Raw genomic sequence first — 19877 nt, forward strand, 5'->3', positions numbered from 1 at the left:
TATAATAAGACGCTTGCCAACAAATCGTGCCCGACGATTCGACGAAATCACCGACAGCACCATCCAATATTGCTTCGGACGCCAGGGCCACCAGGCACACACTTCAATGCGTTCAATAGTCACGCAACGATCATATAGTTTGCGGTATTTCTCATATACTATTTTGGTGATTGGTCAATGGTTTCAAAGCTCGAGCTGCCGTTTTTGCCGAGAGGGAATATTGCGGTACCTCCGTGTACGTGTAGGTAGTTGGGCACATGTGCATATCTGGAGTGCAGCTTCAAGGTCAACGAGAGTCCTCCATAAAGAGCAAGTATATCCATAAATATATAGCTCTAAGCTAGAGCTCTAGCTACGGCTTAGGTCCCCTGCCAAGAATCGGCATCCCGATCAGATAGGCAAGTGGATACAGGGTCTAACAGTCTCGAAAGGGAAATATATACGTATACAGGTAAACTGCCTCGTACGTTCGTGGATATCGACTAATAGACCAGTGAAGAGATGACAACTCTCATAAAAAAAACTTGGAACGCAAATTCAAACAATGCACAAGGGACGTCTTTCGACAATCCCTTCACCTCGTCACCGGGACATCATTCATGCCGTAAACAAATCATTATGCAGATGCTCACGCCGAGACGCCACGGCCCGACTACATGGTTTGCCACGTGTGGCTCGCTGAAAGTCACAAAGAAGAAGGAAAGATAGAAAGAAGTATCTCCCCAAGAAAGGCTGCTCAACAGTTTCAAGCCAATCCAGTTGGAAAAAGTAAAAGGCTGGGAGAACGAGCGCCGCAGACGATGCAAAGTGTCAGAACGACGAGGATCGATGGGATCCTCGGAGGGAATAAGTGGTATTAATTCAAACAGCGGGAAAGCAGACAAGGAACCGATGATCTAGTCGACCACTTGGCAGTAGAGCTGAATCTCTCCCACCAAGCCCTTGGCAAGCATATCGCGATGTTGCTCCCGCCATTCCATGAAAGCGAGTTGGACCGCCTCATCGCTATCGATTGTGACGAAATCTTCATCTTCATCGCGGTAGCGCAGTCGGACGGTTTTATTACCGATAGATCGATCAGTGAACCGAGCAAGTTTAGCATCCACGCGATCGATCAATGAACGGAACAAGATATTAGTCGCAATCACCAGTGTGACATAGTTATCCTCGAAGTTCACTTTAGCCTTGAGCTGAGTGGGCATGTATGGGTCTCCTCCCTCTGGCTCTTGTGTCAGAGGCGATGTGGCATGATCCGAGATTTGGCCAGAGTTGCGGGCGTCATTATATTCTGGCTCATTGAAATGTGTGGTATGGAGTTGTGGCTGGACACGAATAGGGAGTTGGTTGTTGGTAGGCGAGCTGTTCTGGCTGCGGTTGACAGGTGCTTTCATGTTAGCCATGTGCGCAGGAATCGGTGGCACCGGAACGTTATCGACTGTCTGCATAGTGTGCACACCCATGTAACGCCGTGACTCAGGGTTGTTATTGTGGTGGTGAATATCAGGGCTACTGGCTGATCGCATACGCTGGGCCATACCATTCGCAGCGTGGGCTTGGGAGCCCGAGAGCGGAGGCAAAGACGGACGCTGAGCAGCCCGTCCATTAGGCTGAGCTGGGAAATATGCCGCAGTTGTTGACCCTTCTCGCGATGTCACACGAGACAATGCTGGTGCTGTGTAGCGAACAGAATCCTCACTCCAAGCCGTCGATTGAGTTGTAGAGTTCGTGTTTTGACGACTAAAGGTAAATCCTGCAGATTGGGAGCTCGACCTCGTGGATGGAGGCTCTGTGGGGGAGAAGTAGGAGTTCGCATTTCGATCACTAGGAGACATATTTCCACTGCCAGGGAATTGGGTGTGAACCGAGAGCGAGGGATCAGCCCCCGCATAGCGGGGTCGGCCGTTGGGGTGAACAGAGCCGGTGCTGCCACCGGTGGCAGATCGAGTCCTCAGGCTGGTACTGGATGCATTACGGCTCATAGGGAATTCGGAATGGTACGGATCTTTGTTGTTGGTATCATCGGTGTCATACTCTTGTTGATAGGGATTAGGCATGTTGGCCATGCCCTCCAGGTATGTAAACTCGCTATCGGATGTACCAGTATTGCGCATGGTGCGTCGCTCCGCTTGAATGGTTCGTTGGGTGTCAATGTCTTTGTACCAATGCCGCATGGTGTCTTCATTGACATAGCGGATGATAAAATTATCGACAACGCCAGGATCTCCTTTCCAGAAGATCTGAATACGGTAGAGACCTATTTGAGCCGGTTAGATGAATATTTCCCAACACGAGAAAACAATTTTAGTACTCACCAGGCTTCTGAAGACAAACAATATCTGTGACATTGGCCATGTAGATTCGGCCCTTCAACTGAAGACGAGCCTTCCCTTTCCCATTCAATGATGGCCTGTCTTTCTGCATCATGAGCTTAGTCTTTTGCTTGTTGGGGTTAATGTCTTTGCAGCAGAGAAGAATTCGCTCGAAGAGATAAATGTGATACTGAGAGCCATGTTAGCGATGTGTCATTTCAAAGCCAAGGGGGGAACCGCCCATGTCAACAAGACAAACATACCTCTCTCTCGTTATCCTTATCCTTTCCACTGTCTCCCTTGACAACTTGGAACGTGCCAAAGCGGAGGAGATCTCCGAAAGACTCCATTTTCAATGCTTTCCAATCGTCAACACGTTCGGAGAGATCAACCACTGCCGCGGCCAGATGTTCTTTGTGAATTGCCTCATTGGCGAAGTCCAACACATTTTGAATACAGTCGACCGCATGAGTAATATCGGTCTTGAGTTGCGGGTCTTCTAATTGTTTGCGTAGTTCCTGGAAAAGTACAGACACATTAGCTCGTTGCTCTGAAACGAATTTTTTGATTTACTCACCAATAACATAAGCGGGTATCGAGTCAAGCGCTGGAAGGGTTTCACAAAGAATCCATTCAGTGTTTTCGGTTGAGCGACCATTTGTTGTAGGTCTATATGGCGTGGCGCATTCTTGATTTTATCCCATTCTTTCATACAAGCGTCGTCACAACGCAGCTGGTTGGCAATGAACGGTTCATACTGGCGGAAGGCGTCTTCATGGGAGAAGAAGAGGTGACCCCAGTTCTGCATTTCCTCTGGCAGAGCATAGTGCTGCTCCATACGAATCAGGAACCGCTGGGCAAAGTCGAGCAAGTTGTTCAAGTTGAGGAAAATCTGATGGCTCGCGTCGCCAGTCAAAGCCCCCGTCTCCTCTAATTCCTTCTTGAGCGCCTGGAGATTTTGCAGGTGATGAACATAATCGCGCTCTGTCTCCAAAAGCTCCTTCAAAATATGCTCTCGCTTGGTAAGTTTCACATTGGCCTTTGCGCCTGTGGGGGTCTCTGAAACTTCGGATTGCTTCAATTGGCCTTGCATCTCAAGGATGTCCACAACACGATTGACCATTTTGATCACTTTGATAAATCCCGTTGTGCTCTCGCCGTAAAGATCGGTGATCAAAAAGCAATCCTGTTGAGGGAATGCTAGTTCTTGTAAACAAGCCTGCAAGAACTTAAAGGTCGCTGCTTTAGGACGTTTTGCCTCGGTCACCTTGCCAGGATCAATTTCTAGTTGTTCCTCGGGACCAGACGCATTATAAATGCTTAATAGGGGATAACCGTTTCTGAGACAGCTCCACAAAGAAGCTACCGGATCCGTATTCCCTCTCATGCGATCATCATCGTCCATCTCTTGCAGATAGGATTCAAAGTTGGGAACCTCGGATAGCCGCTTCCTCAGGTTGACACAGCTCTGATAAATCGACTCTCCACCGCGCCGATTGATGATGTTATCCTCAGCGACTGGAGCGCCGCTCATGGCCGCAGAGTCAATCATATCGAATTTCTTCGAGGACCAGATCCAGATATAGATGAGTTAGAGCAGCCAGGCTCAATTTAAATCTGCACAGCAGACCGAAGATGGGGTATGTTCGGAGGAATCGACGAGCGTCGGAAAAGGAGAGGTGACGATCATGGATTCCCCGGGTGGGTGTGAGCTGCACGGTGCAGAGATATCTATCAAGGGAGTTTCGCTCGAAATCCGGAGACTGACAGCGATGGGATCGTTTCGGTCGTAGGTATGATTGTTATATTTGGGTGTCCCGGGAAACGCCCTCGAGATCAGAGGCAACAAGGTGATAGATATATATGTATACTTGTTTGAAACAAGAGCACGGATATCAAGTACGATGCACCGTCACTTTCTGAGGGAAAAGGAGGGGCTCGAGGGATATATTCCGATCTGCAGCCGACCCCAATCGATGGGGTATGGGGATTCTTGGTTTGGATGACTGCTGCAGCCGGGCAAGCGAGTCAAATCAGGGGAAAGAAAGTCCGGAACAACTTTGCGAAAGAGCCAGTCACTAGGACGAGGGCAATCGAGGTCACGAGAAAAGGGGGCGCGACAACGGAGTTATAGAATGAGGCAAATCGAAACAAAATGGGCCCCGGAAGTTGGATGATGAGGCAGAGAAACAAAACAACAAGAGCACGCACCACAGATGAGAGTTCTGCTGATGGAACAGAGGAACAGTGATCCTTGGAGAGGGTGAGCCGAAGGAGACTGTTCAGTTGCCTCAAAGGGTTTAGCGCGTGTTCCATGGGGCGGTGGGATGTGGAGAGGGGCAGTTGGCTTTTGATATCTTCGAGTACAACATTCCTCCAGACCGGTTTACTGATAGATGGGATATTAGTCTATTGCATCTTTGGATTCGATGCTTGTTGCACGCCGTGACCAACTTGAAGCATGCTCAACCTTGTTTTCAGCCTACAAAAGCCCGAAGCCAGGCATGGGGGAAGCTAACCACAGCCGTGGGCCCTAACCATGCAGGATAGATTGAGGGGAAAGTTGATAGTCAAATGGACCTTCTTCGATCCATGTTCTATGCTGCTTACAAGCGGGATCCAAGCTTGATATCTACGGAACATATCGCACTCCATCGATATAACCCATGTGAGACATTGCGGATTCGGCCCGTCGTTATTGGCTTGTCTTTCAGTGCGTCGTCAACTCTCATGATACTTGGAGAAAGAGTCCCCGCTTTTTTTTTCCTCGCACGAGGCAATCATACAACCTGGGACAGATGTACGGAGTATAGTTATATAGATGTACGGAGGATCTGCGTGTAAAACAGAGCTTGACCTTCAGGATATCACAACCACGTGACTCGCCGGGAGAACAATGTCCATTCCGCGCGTAGACAATAATGTAAACATATTCATTGTGATTTATAGTATTTTCAGAGATTGAAAAGCTCCTCGGTTATCTGCCTTGATTGAGATCGTCTTCCATTGTGTTTCGACGTTCGCAACAATTGCGATCTATCAATTTGGTGGATCCTATTGTGTCCCAACGTGACGTGACAATCCGAGGCCAACCCAGCTGGCCAGGTGCTCAACTACTTCTCGTGATCTCCCTCTCGCCAACCCTTCTCGTGCAAAAGAAAGACCCAAATCTTCGCTCATTTATTTTTCTATGCCCTATCTATTCGCGAACCCTTTCCTGCTGGATTTCACAGACATCGCGCGAAGTCGTTGATCTTCGCGCATCGACTCATCGGGACGACGCAGATCCCTCTGGAAAACACGCATCAATGGAGGGAGAGTCTATGCCCAATGCTCAAATCCCCTCTACACTACAACTGCAGACAACCGCTGTCTCTGATTTCCCTGCGCCCTCTCTGTCGCCCTCATTTAAGCTAGATGAAGGTTACTCCGACGACACTCGAAGCCAGGCTGAAAAGGACCTGGGATCGGACAATGTCATGACGCTTCCAAATTGGGTGCTCGCTCAAAGTGAGGCCGGCAGAGCTGGTAAGACCATATCTTTCCCTTTGTCTCCCCTGTGGTAATTGCCACAATACCCACGAAGCATGGGCCCTGTTGAGCTATTACCTTGTTACACACGTTGCTGACCCAGGTTTTTCTCACCAGAGCTCGCATACAGCCTCCTTCGATCGCTACGGACCTCGAGCATCGCCGCAGTCGTTGAGCGACTGAACCCCATTCTCCATATGGACCCTGTCATCAAACTTCCCCCGGAACTTACATGGGAGGTCTTTTCCTATCTCGACCCTCGGACACTCCTGAATGCCTCGCTTGCGTCCCGCTCATGGCGTGAACGTATCCTAGACTCGGGTCTATGGAGATTTCTCTATCTCAATGAAGGATGGCGAATGGATGTGCCTGCTATTCGTGCGTTTGAGCACGAACAATCGGTGGTCATGTCACCCCAAACTCGAAAGTCACGCCTACGACACTCGGAACCCGATCTTGGTGAGCCCAAGCATAAAAAGCGGGTGCCACCGACCTGGCTCGATTCACGAAGTATTGAAAATCAAGGAAGCACCATGTTTGGGCCCGCGCCCGCTGAGGCCGACAATGAAGGCGATCACCACATGACTGATGATGATGACCAAGTTGTACATTCGTTTGCTGATGACTCTGACAATATTCTGCCAACTATGCTCCCCCAATCTCCTTTGTCACTCTATCCCCCTCTGCAGCCATCTCTCCTCTTGCGGGACCCGAATGGAAGGGCCAAAGTCAACTGGGCTCACCTCTACAAACAACGCAGACGACTCGAAGCAAATTGGCATCATGGCCGTTACACCAACTTCCAACTCCCTGACCCATCTCATCCTGAAGAAGCCCACCGAGAGTGCGTATATGCGATCCAGTTCGAAGGGCGATGGCTCGTCAGTGGGAGCCGAGACAGGACCGTGCGAGTCTGGAATCTAGACACACGGCGGTTGCGATATCCCCCACTTGTGGGACATATTAAATCGGTCCTTTGCCTCCAATTTGATCCTCGCCCAGAGGAAGATATCATCATCTCTGGCAGCAGCGACAAGAGCGTTATTGTGTGGAAATTTTCCACTGGACAAAAGATTCATCAAATCGAGAAAGCGCATATGGACTCGGTACTTAATCTCAAGTTCGACCGTCGCTACCTTGTTACGTGCTCCAAAGATCGGACTGTTAAAGTATGGAATCGCAGAGATCTTCTACCCAACGATCAGGATTATCCGCGAATCTGTCGAGGATCAGGGGCCACTTATCCGTCATATATCATCGATCTCAACGAGGTTGAACCGAACATGCTTGAAGCTGGCATCGCGCATGAGCACTACAAAGCCTTAGTACCTTACACGTTGCTTATGACTGTGGAAGGACATGGAGCTGCCGTTAATGCGATGCAGATCCACGGTGATGAAATTGTGACAGCGTCTGGAGATAGGATGATTAAGGTCTGGAATATTCGCACCGGTACTTGCTCAAAGACCTTAATGGGCCATGAAAAAGGCATTGCATGTGTCGAGTTTGACAGCCGAAGAATCATCAGTGGCAGCAATGATAATACGGTTCGCATCTATGATCATGTCTCCGGTGCCGAGGTGGCGTGTCTGCGGGGTCATAGCAACCTCGTTCGAACCCTTCAAGCAGGGTTTGGTGATCCTCCAGGCGCCGAGGAAGCCCTACGAGAAGAAGCGCTAGCGGTGGAAACTGAGTTCTTTGCTGCTCAAGAGGCCGGATTGCCCGTCGACCGGGGTGCTAGGGAGCAACGACGCAATGGCTACCAGACAAACACCGCGGGATCACGGGCTCCTCGTGATATCACTGCTTTGGGGGCAAAAATCCCACCCGGCGGAGGAGGCAGCAGCTGGGCCCGCATCGTCTCTGGTTCCTACGACGAGTCAATCTTGATTTGGCACAAAGACCGAGATGGCAGATGGACCATGGCCTATCAACTGCGACAAAACGATGCTGTTGCCAATGCCACTCGTTCAAACCTCAGCCAAGTGGCACGAACTACTGTTGCGGCTCAAGCTCAACAAACACATGCGGCGCAAGCTTTGGTGACACTTCCCACGTCTCAACCTGGTGGGCAAAACGCCAACCCCAACCCAACTCTGAACCAGGCCCAGGCACAAGCAGCACCTGTGATTACCAACGCACAAGCAGCCAATCCAACTCCTGCTCACCACCACCATCATCACATCCATCCACGAAGACCGCCTCTAATGCCCCAGCCAACTGCGAGGGTATTCAAACTTCAGTTTGACTCCAGGAAGATCATTTGTGCCAGCGTGGACCCTCGCATCGTGGGATGGGACTTTGCCTGCGACGATGAAGAAATCATCGAGGCTTGTCCATTCTTCCAGGGTCTTTGATCTTTCCCGCTTCTACACCTATTAATATCGGCATCTGTTTTTCTACTTTTCCGGTGCACTTGCCACATTATCTGCGCTGGGCGCGAACTCTGAACCCTTGATGAATACATGGTTAGTACAATTCGATTAGTGACCTACTACTAGCATCCATGCGACTGCATTGTGTCTTCTCTACTTTGCGCACAAGGTGCAGCCTTCCTTCTCCTTCTCTATCTCTTCATGTCCTCCTTCCCTCCCATGTCCATCCCCTTTATCTCGTCTCCTGTGTACACGATGGGCTCTTGCTTTTTTCTTCTTTTTTTTTTCTACTCACTCTACGATGCATCTCTTATTTTCACTACTGCTCGAGGAGACATATTCGGCTATCCAGTGTTTCCCATACTCTTTTCGGTTTCACCTGTCTTTTCCCTATTCTTATTCCTTCTGAGGGTTCCTTTCTCGCATGGCGACAGCGCAGCAATATCTCCATAGTTTTATTATGATTAGCATCACATGAGCTTGATCTAAACGATCATTTGAAAGTTTCGACTCCCAGAATAGACATTCTCACCCCATCCCTTGGCCTATGGATATAAACCCATATTCAATTCGACTTCAATTGGCCAATGGCCCCGGATACGAATCTTGGAGAGCCAGACCCGCCGGACCCCGTGCGGCCGTGTTGACTCACCACGAACTGTACCCGTGAACGAGTCTAGAACCAATTTGTATAAATTTACCTATATCCCACCTTAGGACGCTGACAACCTTACAATCCTCCCATCTCCTGCGTTACGAAAATCTTCTTCAGTATGACTATAGCCACGGAAACCCCCGAATACCATCTCATCGGCCTACACACCCGCTACTCCAGTACGCCGCAGCCCTAAATCCACCGCGCAACCACATCCCCATAACTAACATAACACACAGGCTGGACAGCGCGCGTTGAAGCAGTACTGGAATACTTCCAAATCCCATACACGCATCAATTCGTGCAAGTCGCCGAAGTACGCATACCCAAGTATCCAACCCCATTATATATAGAGCCATACTCACAATCCCATAGATAAAAGCCGCTTCCCCAACCGGTCTCGTCCCAATTCTACAATGCCATTCCCTCCCTCAAACAACAATCACCGATTCCCTCGCCATCTGCGAGTTCCTCGCCGAATCTAACCCATCCCTCCCCCTCTGGCCACGAGACCGCCACCTGCGCGCCCTGGCCCGCAGCGCCGCCGCCCAGATGCATTCCGGGTTCCCCGTGCTCAGGAACGCATTCCCCACGAACTTCGTCGCTCGGTATACAGGCAACGTGCCCGTTCCGGAGGGTGCGGGTGTAGAGATCGAGCGCATGTTGGGCATCTGGGATTCAGCGCGTAAGGTGACGAAAGAACGTCTTGCGCTGCTGGGGGAAGTCGATGAAGGGTTTTTGTTTGGTGGGTTTGGGATTGCGGATGCGTTCTTTTGGCCGGTTCTTTGGGTGGGTTATCTCTTCTCTTGGGTTGGGAGTGTTGGCTGACTTTGTTCCAGCGGTTCCGCTCCTATGGTCTTCCTCTAGATGCTGCGGGGCCGGATGCTTTGGCGTGGATGGAGACTATGTGGAAGGATCCTGCGTTTAAGGCTTTGGGAGATAAGTACTATGCGCAGGCTGAGGATCCGGAGAGTCGTATTGCGAAATACGATGATTTCTTCTGTGGTAGGGATGATGTGCAGGGTGGTCTGTTCCCTCGGGATTGGTCGTTCTCGGCTCCTGGGAAATGAGAATGATACGAAGGAGACTTGAGAGAGATGGGTTATTCTAGTGATCCGTAGTAATAGCACGAGTCTGAATTAGGTTTAGCACACATGGAAGCATCTACAGGTTTTGATCATACGGATTTGTATGAAGAATCGTACATTCGAAGAACCTGAAACGTTGGATCATCTGTTATGGATAGGGAAGAAGCATGGGTGATATTCCACGTAGGGCAACGGATGCATCTCCTGTCCATGAGAAGAGAAGATCAGCTGGCAGAAGAATGTATGTACAGGAACAATATATGAGGACAACGTCTAATTAAGGATAAGACACCCCTATGAACGTATTGACCACGCAAAAGAGAATGACAAAACGTATTATTGTGACAGTAAAGCGACAGGCGGTGCATAGCAGTTGAGCAAGATGTTATACAGCGGTAGGATTTACCAGGGTCGGAAACATGACACCGTATACGGATGAGATCCATAGTTGGAGGCTTTGGAGACGAGTATTTCCCTCCGGGTTTTCATTTTGAGATTCAGCAGGCGATAGCTGGCTCTGGGCAGTAGCATATGTTTCTTGTGAGCTGGTTGGCCCAAGAGAAGAAGGACTTTCTGGCTCCTCATAGCTGCTGAAGCAACAGCAGAGGCAAGTCTGAGATTTAACCCAAGACAGGACGTCCGCACAGACAGGCATACCTGCATGAGGGTCTTCATCTGCACTGCCACCGCGGACCGCCATAGTAAGAACGGTATGTAACCGGGAAGGATTGGGAGGAAGATGGTCTCTATTTGCCCTAGTCCCTTGGATGGAAGCTTCCGTTGGGTCCGTAGATGTTATAGTTATGGACGGAACATCCGACACAGAAAGATTGCGCGGCAGGCCAAGGATTGCAGTAGCTCGGGGCTGCCGTGGATGGTTTACTACGGCAGATTCTGGGGTTGATGGGAAGGAGAATGCACGCCCTGGCGAGAGCAAATGTCGTCTGGATGACGAATCGGCTAGCTGAAAATGTCTTCTTGAGCGAACCTTAAGACCATCCTTTGCCTGTGCAGTCTCGATATCATGATCATGGCTTGCATCTGCAAGTCCAGGATGGGCAATTGGAAGATTGAGTCGATGGAAGGGGTGGTCCTGAAGCTGTCGGCCGACATTCATTCCATGACCACTTTGTCGATAGGGAAAACGACCCTGCACTATAGTTCCATCCTGGGCTCTTCCTATACCACGAACAGAAAGTCCACCGGCACGAGACATAGAAGAGAAACCAAAGAATCTCCTTATGGTCTCGCCATACGAGCTGCTACGTTGTTCATCAGTAGGGCCGCCGCGTCCCAGGCTTGGGGTTGGTCGTGCATTGTTGTCTGGCATCAGAAACTGGGCAGAGTAGCTCATAGCCTCTGGAGTGCCAAAGGAGGGCACACCAGGTGGTGTAGGCGTTCTTTTAGGTGGTGGATATCGAGGTTGAACAGTCGTTATTGCAGGCCCCATATTACCAGGCCATCTTGGCTTAGGAGCACTCTCATCATTCGTATCGAGGGATACAGCCTTGCGATGGAAAGAATGAGGCGGGTCAGGTCTCGATGCCGTTCTCCCTAAAGAAGGCCTCGTCCGGCGTGTGGCTTGCCAGCATTGGTCAGACAACTGTTTGGTGTGGTGTTCAAGCTTTCCTGCCATTCTCTGTCGTCTTCCTCGCCTGGTCAGTTCATCTGTGGGAGATTGATCTTCTTTTGAACCTGTGGGAAGGAATCTGGCCATATTTGCAGCTAAGCCCTGCTCGTTAATGGCGTTCTCATGAGAGAGAGATGCGTAGAATCGGGGGCTGGAATCATTTGGCGTGGTTACTCTGATGGCGTTATATATAGATGTCTCGTCGCTTTGAATGGAACCAGATGATCCTGGGTTATCATACGGTGAAACTAAGTCGGAACCATGAGGCTGTTTGCCACGTCGCAGGCTCTGGGATGCCGAAAAAAATTGTGAATGAGCGTTACTGGACTGATCACGTCTTTCCCGTGGGACAATCATATTGGAGGCGAAAGAGCGTGGCCTGGCTAAGACTAATATGAAACATAAGAGCCATGGGAGTCATAGGAAAGTTGAGAAAAGAATAGGTAGTTTCCCAGACAAGCACCTTCATCGTGCCTGCTGAGTTCAAGCCAAAAGAATATTATACAAAAAGCGGTCTATATGTACACTCTTGAATGTAAATGCGCGCTCAAACACCCGAAACGTTGAATGTCATGATCATAATGGAGTGCCAGCTGGGCTGGCCATTGCCTTGCCAGTCATCTGGGCGTGCTCCTTTTTTAGGGTTCGCAGCAATCCTTCAAGCCTGCGACGTTCTTCTTGTTCGGCCTGTAAGGTGTTAGTCAATGGGCATAGAGAGGAAGGCGCCGGCAAAAACTCACTCTCAGTATCTTCATGTTCTCATTGCGTGTGTCACGCATCATTTTCTTAAACTCATTCTTAAGCACCATGGTAGAAGTTGTCTCAGAAGTTCCATCGCGGCCCACGGAGGTGGGACTACTCAAGTTCATCCAACTGATACGTTCTTCTGCCAGTTGTGTCTCCAGTTGCTCGATACGATCCCGAAGACTGTCGATGAAACTTTCGAACTGTTCACGTTCCTTCTCAAACTCGATACTGGCTTTCGTCATGGCCTCGTAGTCATCGATGGTCTCCCGGAGTTCTCTCTCAAGAGTATCCGCCCGCTGCTGAAGATCGCCACCTCCCCGCTGGCTTTTTAGTACCGCAAGCTCCTCAGTAAGTTCGATGTTCCGAGTAACCAAAGCATCATTCTCCCTTTGGACACTAGGATTGGTAGCTACTTCTGCTGCGCGTTCAGCTCGGGTACCATAGGCACCGTCCAGTTCTGCCTTGACCATTGTCAGTTCCGTTGTGACCCGCACAATCTCGCCTTCAAGCTCGGTCATCTCGTTCTGAAGGCGAGTGGCATTTTGATCTGACTGTGCGCGTTCCTGATCTGCTTCTTGAATACGGGCATCGGATTGGATGCGAATCTGCTGGATTGCGGCTTCCAGTTGGGCCACTTCTTGCTCTGCGCGGTCCCGAGCACCCCTGACTTCCTCGGACCTGGAATCGCTGTCATTTTGCAGCGTCACAATTATGTCCTGCAAGCGTTGAACCTCGTGCTCTGCACGCTCCTTGGCTCCCTTGATGTCTTGGCTTCTGGTGTCGTTGTCGTTTTGCAAAGCTTCAAAGGCGATATGCAGACGCTTGACTTCGTCTTCTGCTCGGTCGCGAGCCTCCCTGGCCTCTTCAGCCTTAGCCTCAGAGTCGTTCTGCGTTGATTCAATAATGGCTTGCAGACGCTTAACTTCGCCTTCTGCGCGGTCGCGGGCTTCCTTGGCCTCTTCGGCCTTAGCCTGGGAGTCGTTCTGCGTGGATGCAAGGATGACCTGGAGACGCTTAACCTCGTCTTCTGCTCGGTCGCGGGCTTCCTTGGCCTCTTCGGCCTTAGCCTGGGAGTCATTCTGCGTGGATGCAAGGATGACCTGCAGATGCTTAAGTTCGTCTTCTGCTCGGTCGCGGGCCTCCCTGGCCTCTTCAGCCTTAGCCTCAGAGTCGTTTTGCGTTGATTCAATAATTGCTTGCAGACGCTTAACTTCGTCTTCTGCGCGATCGCGGGCTTCCTTGGCCTCTTCTGCCTTAGCCTGGGAGTCGTTCTGTGTGGATGCAAGGATGACCTGGAGACGCTTAACTTCGTCTTCTGCTCGGTCGCGGGCTTCCCTGGTCTCTTCGGCCTTGGCCTCAGACTCATCTTGCATGGTTTCAATAATGACATGCAGACGCTTAACCTCGTCTTCTGCGCGGTCACGGACAGCACTAGCTTCCGCAGCTCTGGCGTCATTATCTCGCTCGACGGTATCGATGTAGTGCTGTAGACGCTTGACCTCTTCTTCCGCGCGTTCGTGGGCCTCCCTGGCTTCCTCGCCCTTGGCATCAGCGTTATTTTGTAACGATTCAATCGCGATCTGTAGGCGTTTGACCTCGCCTTCTGCCCGATCACGAGCATCACTAACTTCCACGACTCTGGTTTCGTTATCTCTCTCAATGGTATCAATGTAGTGTTGCAGGCGCTTGACCTCAGCCTCCGCTTCATCCTGGGCATCCCGGGCTTCGCTGACTTCATTGATTCTAGCATCCGCTTCACTGTGCAACGAGGTGATTACACTCTGCAAGCGCGCGACCTCGCCCTCGGTCTGAACCAGAGCAGCCTTGGTTCCTTCCTGAGAAGAGCCATTTTTACGCATTGCATTGAGCTGTTCATTAACAAGAGTCAGCTCGTCGCGGTTGGCGTTGCTTTCACGCTCAGATACTTCGAGATCTCTGCGAACGTGGGTCAACTGTTCCGTGAGATCACCAATATGAGCATCACGTTCAGCATCCGACTTGGAGTTAAGCTCGCGTTGCTGCTGGATCTGCGTGGTCAGAATACTCTTTTGTTCGAGTACTCCATCCACTCGGGCGTCCAGGCCATCTACACCGGCTTGAAGGTAAGAGAGTTGTTCCTCCAACCCCTCGCCATGGGATGCATCAGGGGGCGGGGGCAAACCTGGCGAACGGGTTAAGCCGAACCGATCAACGATGGCCTGCACTCGATTATTGATTTCGGTGAGTTGATGTTTCCAGGCGCCCTCGGCCTCAGGGCTAATCTCAGGGTTAACTTCAAGAGCGCGCACGGCAGCGGGGGCGTCTGCGGTGGGCAGAGCAATGTGATCCAGGCCATTCGTGAGGTAGGCTAAATGTGCCTCGACTGTTGCAGTGGGATTGACTGGTCCTCCGCCTCCATATAGTTGCGGAGGGGGATCGATGAAACCACCGGGATTTGATCGTACCAACATGTCATGCATGCGTGCACTCAATTCCTCCAATCGTCTCTCTGTGGCTTGCATCGCCTCGGAATTCATTGCAACAGCCGCGTTATTCTCGATCCTCCCGTGCACGCCAAAATTTTCTAAATGTTCGGTGGTCCGGTAGAGGCTGCGATCGTCGAATTTGTGATCGTCGTCAATGCCGTCCTCGGCACGTGGAGCAGGATTCTTGGGGCCTTTCTTCAGACCCCTGTGTGTCATCTGCAGTACACCTGCGGTATGCTCCAGCAAACGCTGGTTAATTTTCTGAGATCTCTTCTCCAATCTCCAAAGCTCCTGCGCCAACTCCTCACACCGTCGCTGACTGACAGCAAGCTCGGAATCGCTCTTGTCGAGGGCCTCCGAAGTCCCGATGCGACCAAAAATCCCCCGACTCCGGCGGTTCGGGTTTGAACCGCCATTGGCAGCGAATTCGCCGCTGTTTCGCGGGCTGGGCGGGCTGTAGAGCCTGCCGAGAGATTGTGCTGCATCGCGCAACTTCGTTTCCAACGCCAATTTCCGCTTTGTGCCTTCGATGCGAGTGGATAGCAACGAGATTTCCTTCTTTAGGTCTTCCACTTCCTCAAGGGACAAGACTTCGTAGTTCGTGCTATCTCCTATGGCGGTCTCGGTCAACAGGTACATAGCCACAGGGTCGTTGGCATTCAGGAGCGCCGAGCTTCGCGGATGAGTCGAGTTGAGCTGCCAGAAACCAAACGTCATTAGCCGGGATCGGACTTGATGTGTTGCGCCGCTACTCACTGGGTTGTATCGCGACCGATCATCGTGCTGGGGGTCTAGAGAGTCCCGATATCCATCCACGAGAGTCTTTCCAAGCGGCGGCACCGGAGCTGGAGCATCGGAGGCGGTCATGCTCGGCATGTATCGCGGGTCTCCATAGGAGGACTGACTGGAACGCATACTGATGTTCATGGTCGATGGCGTATCTTATCACAATCCGATCACAATATTATTGAGAAATTCAGGGACAACCGCCAAACATCCTGCCTGATCCTAAATTATTGGGAAGAACAAGTCCAGAGTCGAAGAATCGTGTTATAAAGACAAAAGATGGCGGGGAGCACAGGAGAGAAAACACGATCGGCATCAAGGCTCCGGTCAAGCCGCCCTTAATGTCAGCCACGGCAATTTTTGAATGAGATGTTCGATCGGAGAATAGATGTATTAGAGATATCAACATCTAGAGTTCTTAGAGATCTTCGGAGAGCTAGTATAAGCCCCTGAATACGAGCTTACGAGCCTTGGCCAATCTCATTTCCACTTTTTGGTCAATTGGAGCTGAGCATTCGCTTAGGGACAAAGGAACTTGGCATACTTGCATGGATGGTGTCTAAGATATAAAATATATAAGCTCTATCCGCCATTGGAAACCAGTCTACTCCGTACGGAGTAACAGTATCTTCACATGGAGTAACCCCGCTATATCTGTGAAGTTCCGTAGAAAATACCTGGCGGTACCTGCGGAATGCAACGTCACAGTAGGGCTGAACAAGTACTGCCAAGTACCCCGGTTGCGTGTGCCTCGGATCCTTGGAGTCGCACTGGCGTCTCTGATGATGCGAAAGGCCAAGAGACTAAAAACGACATGTCGTCCGCTTCGTTCCCATCTGCTCATAGATATGAGTTGCTCTCACAATCCGCTCTGGACATGTCGACTTCTGAGCTGTATCCAGATGCAGAGCATGGCACTCGACCTGTCTACAGGGTCTACAAACGACGCTTCTGGGGTTTGGCCCAGCTGGTATTGTTGAATATCGTCGTTAGTTGGGATGTATGCGCTTCGCCACTCCATACACTGCATGTCGCTGACTTTTCTGTAGTGGTTGACCTTCTCGTCCATCTCGACAACGGCGGCGGAATATTTCGATGTCTCGGAAAGCGCTATAAATTGGATGAGCACTGGATATCTATTCGCTTTTTGTGGTGTTAGTCCGTAAGTATACTGAGATAAGTCCCGAGAAAGAGGCACAAAATCACCCGCTCCCAATATCCCAACTAACCAGATGCTTTAGCGTCGTCATCTGGATCTTGAACAAAGGCGGCCCAAAACCCGCTATCATCACCACTGCCACACTGCTGCTGGTCGGCAACTGGATCAGATATGCCGGTACCAAAGCGAATGGTGGCATCTATGGGGTCGTGATGTTCGGCCAGATCCTGATAGGATTCGCGCAGCCCTTCTGCCTCTGCGCGCCAACCCGATACAGCGAGCTCTGGTTCTCAGACCATGGCCGCACGAGTGCAACGGCTGTTGCCAGTTTGGCCAACCCGCTGGGCGCAGCGCTGGGCCAGTTGGTTGCTTCGGAATGGGCATCGAAACCATCCGATATCCCCAACATGGTCCTGTATATCTCGATCATCGTAAGTAGAACCCGTAACTCCCAGAATAGACCATCGACTTCCCCCTCACCCTCTTTTGTTTGCTCACACTTCCACGTAAATAGTCCACCGTCGCAGCACTCCCATCATTCTTCCTCCCCGCCAAACCCCCCACACCCCCTAGCGCATCGTCGGAAATCCCATACATGCCCCTCGGCGCCGCAACGCGCAAACTAATCACCACATGGGAATTCTGGCAAATCACAATCCCCTTCTCCGTATACGTGGGCTTCTTCAACAGCATATCCTCCCTCCTGAACCAAATCCTGCAACCACACGGGTTCAGCGAGGAAGACGCCGGCATCGCCGGAGCGGTTCTCATCGTGGTAGGACTGCTCACCTCAGCAGTCATGTCCCCGATCACAGATCGATACAAGCACTACCTAGGCACCATCCGCGTGCTGGTACCCATCATCGCGGTGACATATGTCGGGCTAATATTCGCCCCGGGCAGCTCGGCTGGCCAGCCACCTTCGTACGTCGTCATGGCCCTGCTCGGCGCATCCTCGTTCGCCCTGCTGCCAATCGTCCTCGAATACCTTGCTGAGATCACTTATCCCCTCTCGCCGGAGATCGGGAGCACCATCTGCTGGACGGGTGGGCAGTTGCTCGGCGCGTGTTTCATTGTCATTCAGGATGCGCTGAAAGCGGGACCGGGGGCTTCGCCACCGTTGAATATGCGGAATGCGCTGATCTTTTCGGCTGTGGTCGCTGTTGTGGCTGCGCCGTTTGCGTTGACGATTGGGCTCTTTGGGAGGGTTGTTCCTCACCGTAGGACGGATATTGATCGGGGTGTTGAGTTGCAGGAGACCGGCGAGGTGATTGAGTCGGTTGATAATGTTCGAAAGGGTAAGTCTAATGATACCAGTGCAGATACTGAGATTCTTATCAAATCTTCAGAGTAATTCGAGGTGATGGAGGCTGTGTCACCATTGGGGGTTGGGAATGTGATACAATTTACTCGTGTCCAGCTTTGGGAAGCTATCTGGGTATGCCAGTTTGTTGTTTATTTCTTTGCGTGTCATGATGCTCTTGGTGGGATTTATTTCTGTGACCTCCCCTGATCAGCACGAGTTATACCCTATTTATATTGCCTTAATGTGATTGAGTTCGCACCCGCGGGGATTGGAATCCATGTATATCGATTGGATATTGGTTGTAATTAGTGAGTTTAACATCCTGTTTGGATCTGTGATCCAAACTACGGTCATGGAAATGCCATAGCCAAGAGAGAGACAATTGAATGCTAGCCGTACGCTCAGCCTACGAGAGCACAATGGAAAATCTACATGTAGACAGATGAGATTCGTTTTGAAACAAGAGAATAAACAAAAGCACAGTTCGAACAGGCGGAAGACCAGCTATCTGTACACGCAAGGCTAGAAGAGGAGGGCAAAATGATCTATTATTCTTTCGTGCTTTCCTCTGCGCCCTCCTCCCTGCCTTGAAAACACAATATGCGCACACATACGCGAGGAACGAACAAGAAACAAAAAATCTTCAGGTTTCTGGATCGATCCTGCGTTCTCAATCCAAGGCGGCAAGCTACCAGGCTATTAATTCGCCTTGGCAACCATCAGAAAAGCGGGATTGGTTTTTCTTCTGGCGTTTCGGTCCAAGGGATACACTCATATCAATGCGGCGGATAGCGAAGATTATTCGTGGGCCGAATCGATCAGAGAATTGGACAAAACGCCAAAAGCAAGACTCAATGGACGAGTCGTTTACTTGAGCTCCCTCCAGAGCTTGGGGGCAGCGCAGGCGGTCACGCAGTGGGTGAGGTGGAAGACTAGTTATGTTAGTCGCACAATCAAGACTCGATGGAGCACCCAACTCCATCCTGCTGTGGATATCAATTGCACTTACACTCCTCGACACAGTCCTCCTTGGGGCCCTTGTAGTCCTCATCCTCCTCCTGGCGGGTGACGCGCTCAACGCACTCATCGTAGTGGTGCTTGTAGGGAGCGCAGACGGCGGAGTGGGCGCACTCTGAAGAACAATAATTAGTTTCCAATCGACAAAGCTAGCAAAATCCGTGTTTGCAATGCCATTGGCGACTTTGTGACCTTGGTGCGGATGCTGACACATAAGACCATTTCGTGCAGAGAAGAGTATCCAACGGTCGCATGATATAGGCAATAAGGGCATGGCAAAAACAAGCACAGTTCAAAAACAGCAAGGTAACTCACCCTCCTCGAGCTTGGGCTTGATATCCTCAGGCTCATCCTCCTCCTCTTCTTCTTCTTCCTCCTCCTCGGCCTCAGCCTCCTCTTCCTCGGGAGCCTCCTCAGTGGCGGTCTCCTCAGCGGGGGTCTCCTCGGCGGACTCGGTCTCAGCGCTCTCGGAGGCGGGCTCCTCCTTCTGGGCGGGCTCGTCCTGGGTGGTGGTCTCGGTCTCGGTGTCTTGAGCGGGAGCCTCAGCCTGGGCCTCGGTGAAGCCGAAGGAGGAGACGACGTCAGAGAAAAAGTCGGAGAGACCCATTGCGACAGAGATCAATTGAATGATGACCGGAGGTCTTGTGTGGGGTTGGAAAAGCGGAAGGGGGTTGTAATAGAGGGAGGTTGTTGGTTTTGCCCAAGAGCTGCTTCTTTCGGACTGGAAAATCGGAAAGGCCCGGCCGCTGAGAGAGGCCAATTATGCCGCACGTGATTGGCCAGTGGACTTCAATGCCATCCAGGACTTG

At 51.1% G+C, this 19877-nt stretch overlaps 7 protein-coding genes across 7 annotated transcripts; 3 read left to right on the forward strand and 4 right to left on the reverse strand.

Annotated features, from left to right (window-relative positions):
- Positions 1-896: 896 nt before the first annotated feature.
- Positions 897-3861, reverse strand: N7457_007126 (Rho family guanine nucleotide exchange factor CDC24; the record flags this gene model as incomplete). Its single annotated transcript, XM_057178169.1, has 4 exons — positions 897-2254; positions 2313-2499; positions 2573-2827; positions 2887-3861. The coding sequence occupies 4 exons, from the start codon at positions 3859-3861 to the stop codon at positions 897-899; spliced, it is 2775 nt and encodes a 924-aa protein (XP_057029913.1).
- A 1756-nt stretch (positions 3862-5617) lies between these two features.
- Positions 5618-8197, forward strand: N7457_007127 (F-box and WD domain protein; the record flags this gene model as incomplete). The annotated part of the gene is made up of 2 exons (XM_057178170.1): positions 5618-5837; positions 5958-8197. 2 exons carry the CDS (start codon positions 5618-5620, stop codon positions 8195-8197), a joined length of 2460 nt encoding a protein of 819 aa, XP_057029914.1.
- Positions 8198-8988: 791 nt separating this feature from the next.
- Positions 8989-9940, forward strand: N7457_007128 (uncharacterized protein; the record flags this gene model as incomplete). Its single annotated transcript, XM_057178171.1, has 4 exons — positions 8989-9049; positions 9110-9186; positions 9246-9659; positions 9710-9940. The coding sequence occupies 4 exons, from the start codon at positions 8989-8991 to the stop codon at positions 9938-9940; spliced, it is 783 nt and encodes a 260-aa protein (XP_057029915.1).
- Positions 9941-10343: 403 nt separating this feature from the next.
- N7457_007129 (uncharacterized protein) lies at positions 10344-11675 on the reverse strand (the record flags this gene model as incomplete). The annotated part of the gene is made up of 1 exon (XM_057178172.1): positions 10344-11675. The coding sequence occupies one exon, from the start codon at positions 11673-11675 to the stop codon at positions 10344-10346; it is 1332 nt and encodes a 443-aa protein (XP_057029916.1).
- A 489-nt stretch (positions 11676-12164) lies between these two features.
- N7457_007130 (involucrin repeat protein) lies at positions 12165-15727 on the reverse strand (the record flags this gene model as incomplete). Its single annotated transcript, XM_057178173.1, has 2 exons — positions 12165-12275; positions 12329-15727. The coding sequence occupies 2 exons, from the start codon at positions 15725-15727 to the stop codon at positions 12165-12167; spliced, it is 3510 nt and encodes a 1169-aa protein (XP_057029917.1).
- Positions 15728-16463: 736 nt separating this feature from the next.
- Positions 16464-18099, forward strand: N7457_007131 (putative cell surface receptor/MFS transporter (FLVCR); the record flags this gene model as incomplete). Its single annotated transcript, XM_057178174.1, has 4 exons — positions 16464-16586; positions 16636-16748; positions 16828-17176; positions 17260-18099. 4 exons carry the CDS (start codon positions 16464-16466, stop codon positions 18097-18099), a joined length of 1425 nt encoding a protein of 474 aa, XP_057029918.1.
- An 819-nt stretch (positions 18100-18918) lies between these two features.
- N7457_007132 (cytochrome b-c1 complex subunit 6 family protein) lies at positions 18919-19675 on the reverse strand (the record flags this gene model as incomplete). The annotated part of the gene is made up of 3 exons (XM_057178175.1): positions 18919-18983; positions 19061-19183; positions 19384-19675. The coding sequence occupies 3 exons, from the start codon at positions 19673-19675 to the stop codon at positions 18919-18921; spliced, it is 480 nt and encodes a 159-aa protein (XP_057029919.1).
- Between the last annotated feature and the right edge of the window lie 202 nt (positions 19676-19877).

This window comes from Penicillium paradoxum (genome assembly GCF_028828445.1).
Source record: "Penicillium paradoxum strain IBT 22861 chromosome Unknown utg000006l_segment0_segment0, whole genome shotgun sequence".
Lineage (NCBI taxonomy): Eukaryota > Fungi > Ascomycota > Eurotiomycetes > Eurotiales > Aspergillaceae > Penicillium > Penicillium paradoxum.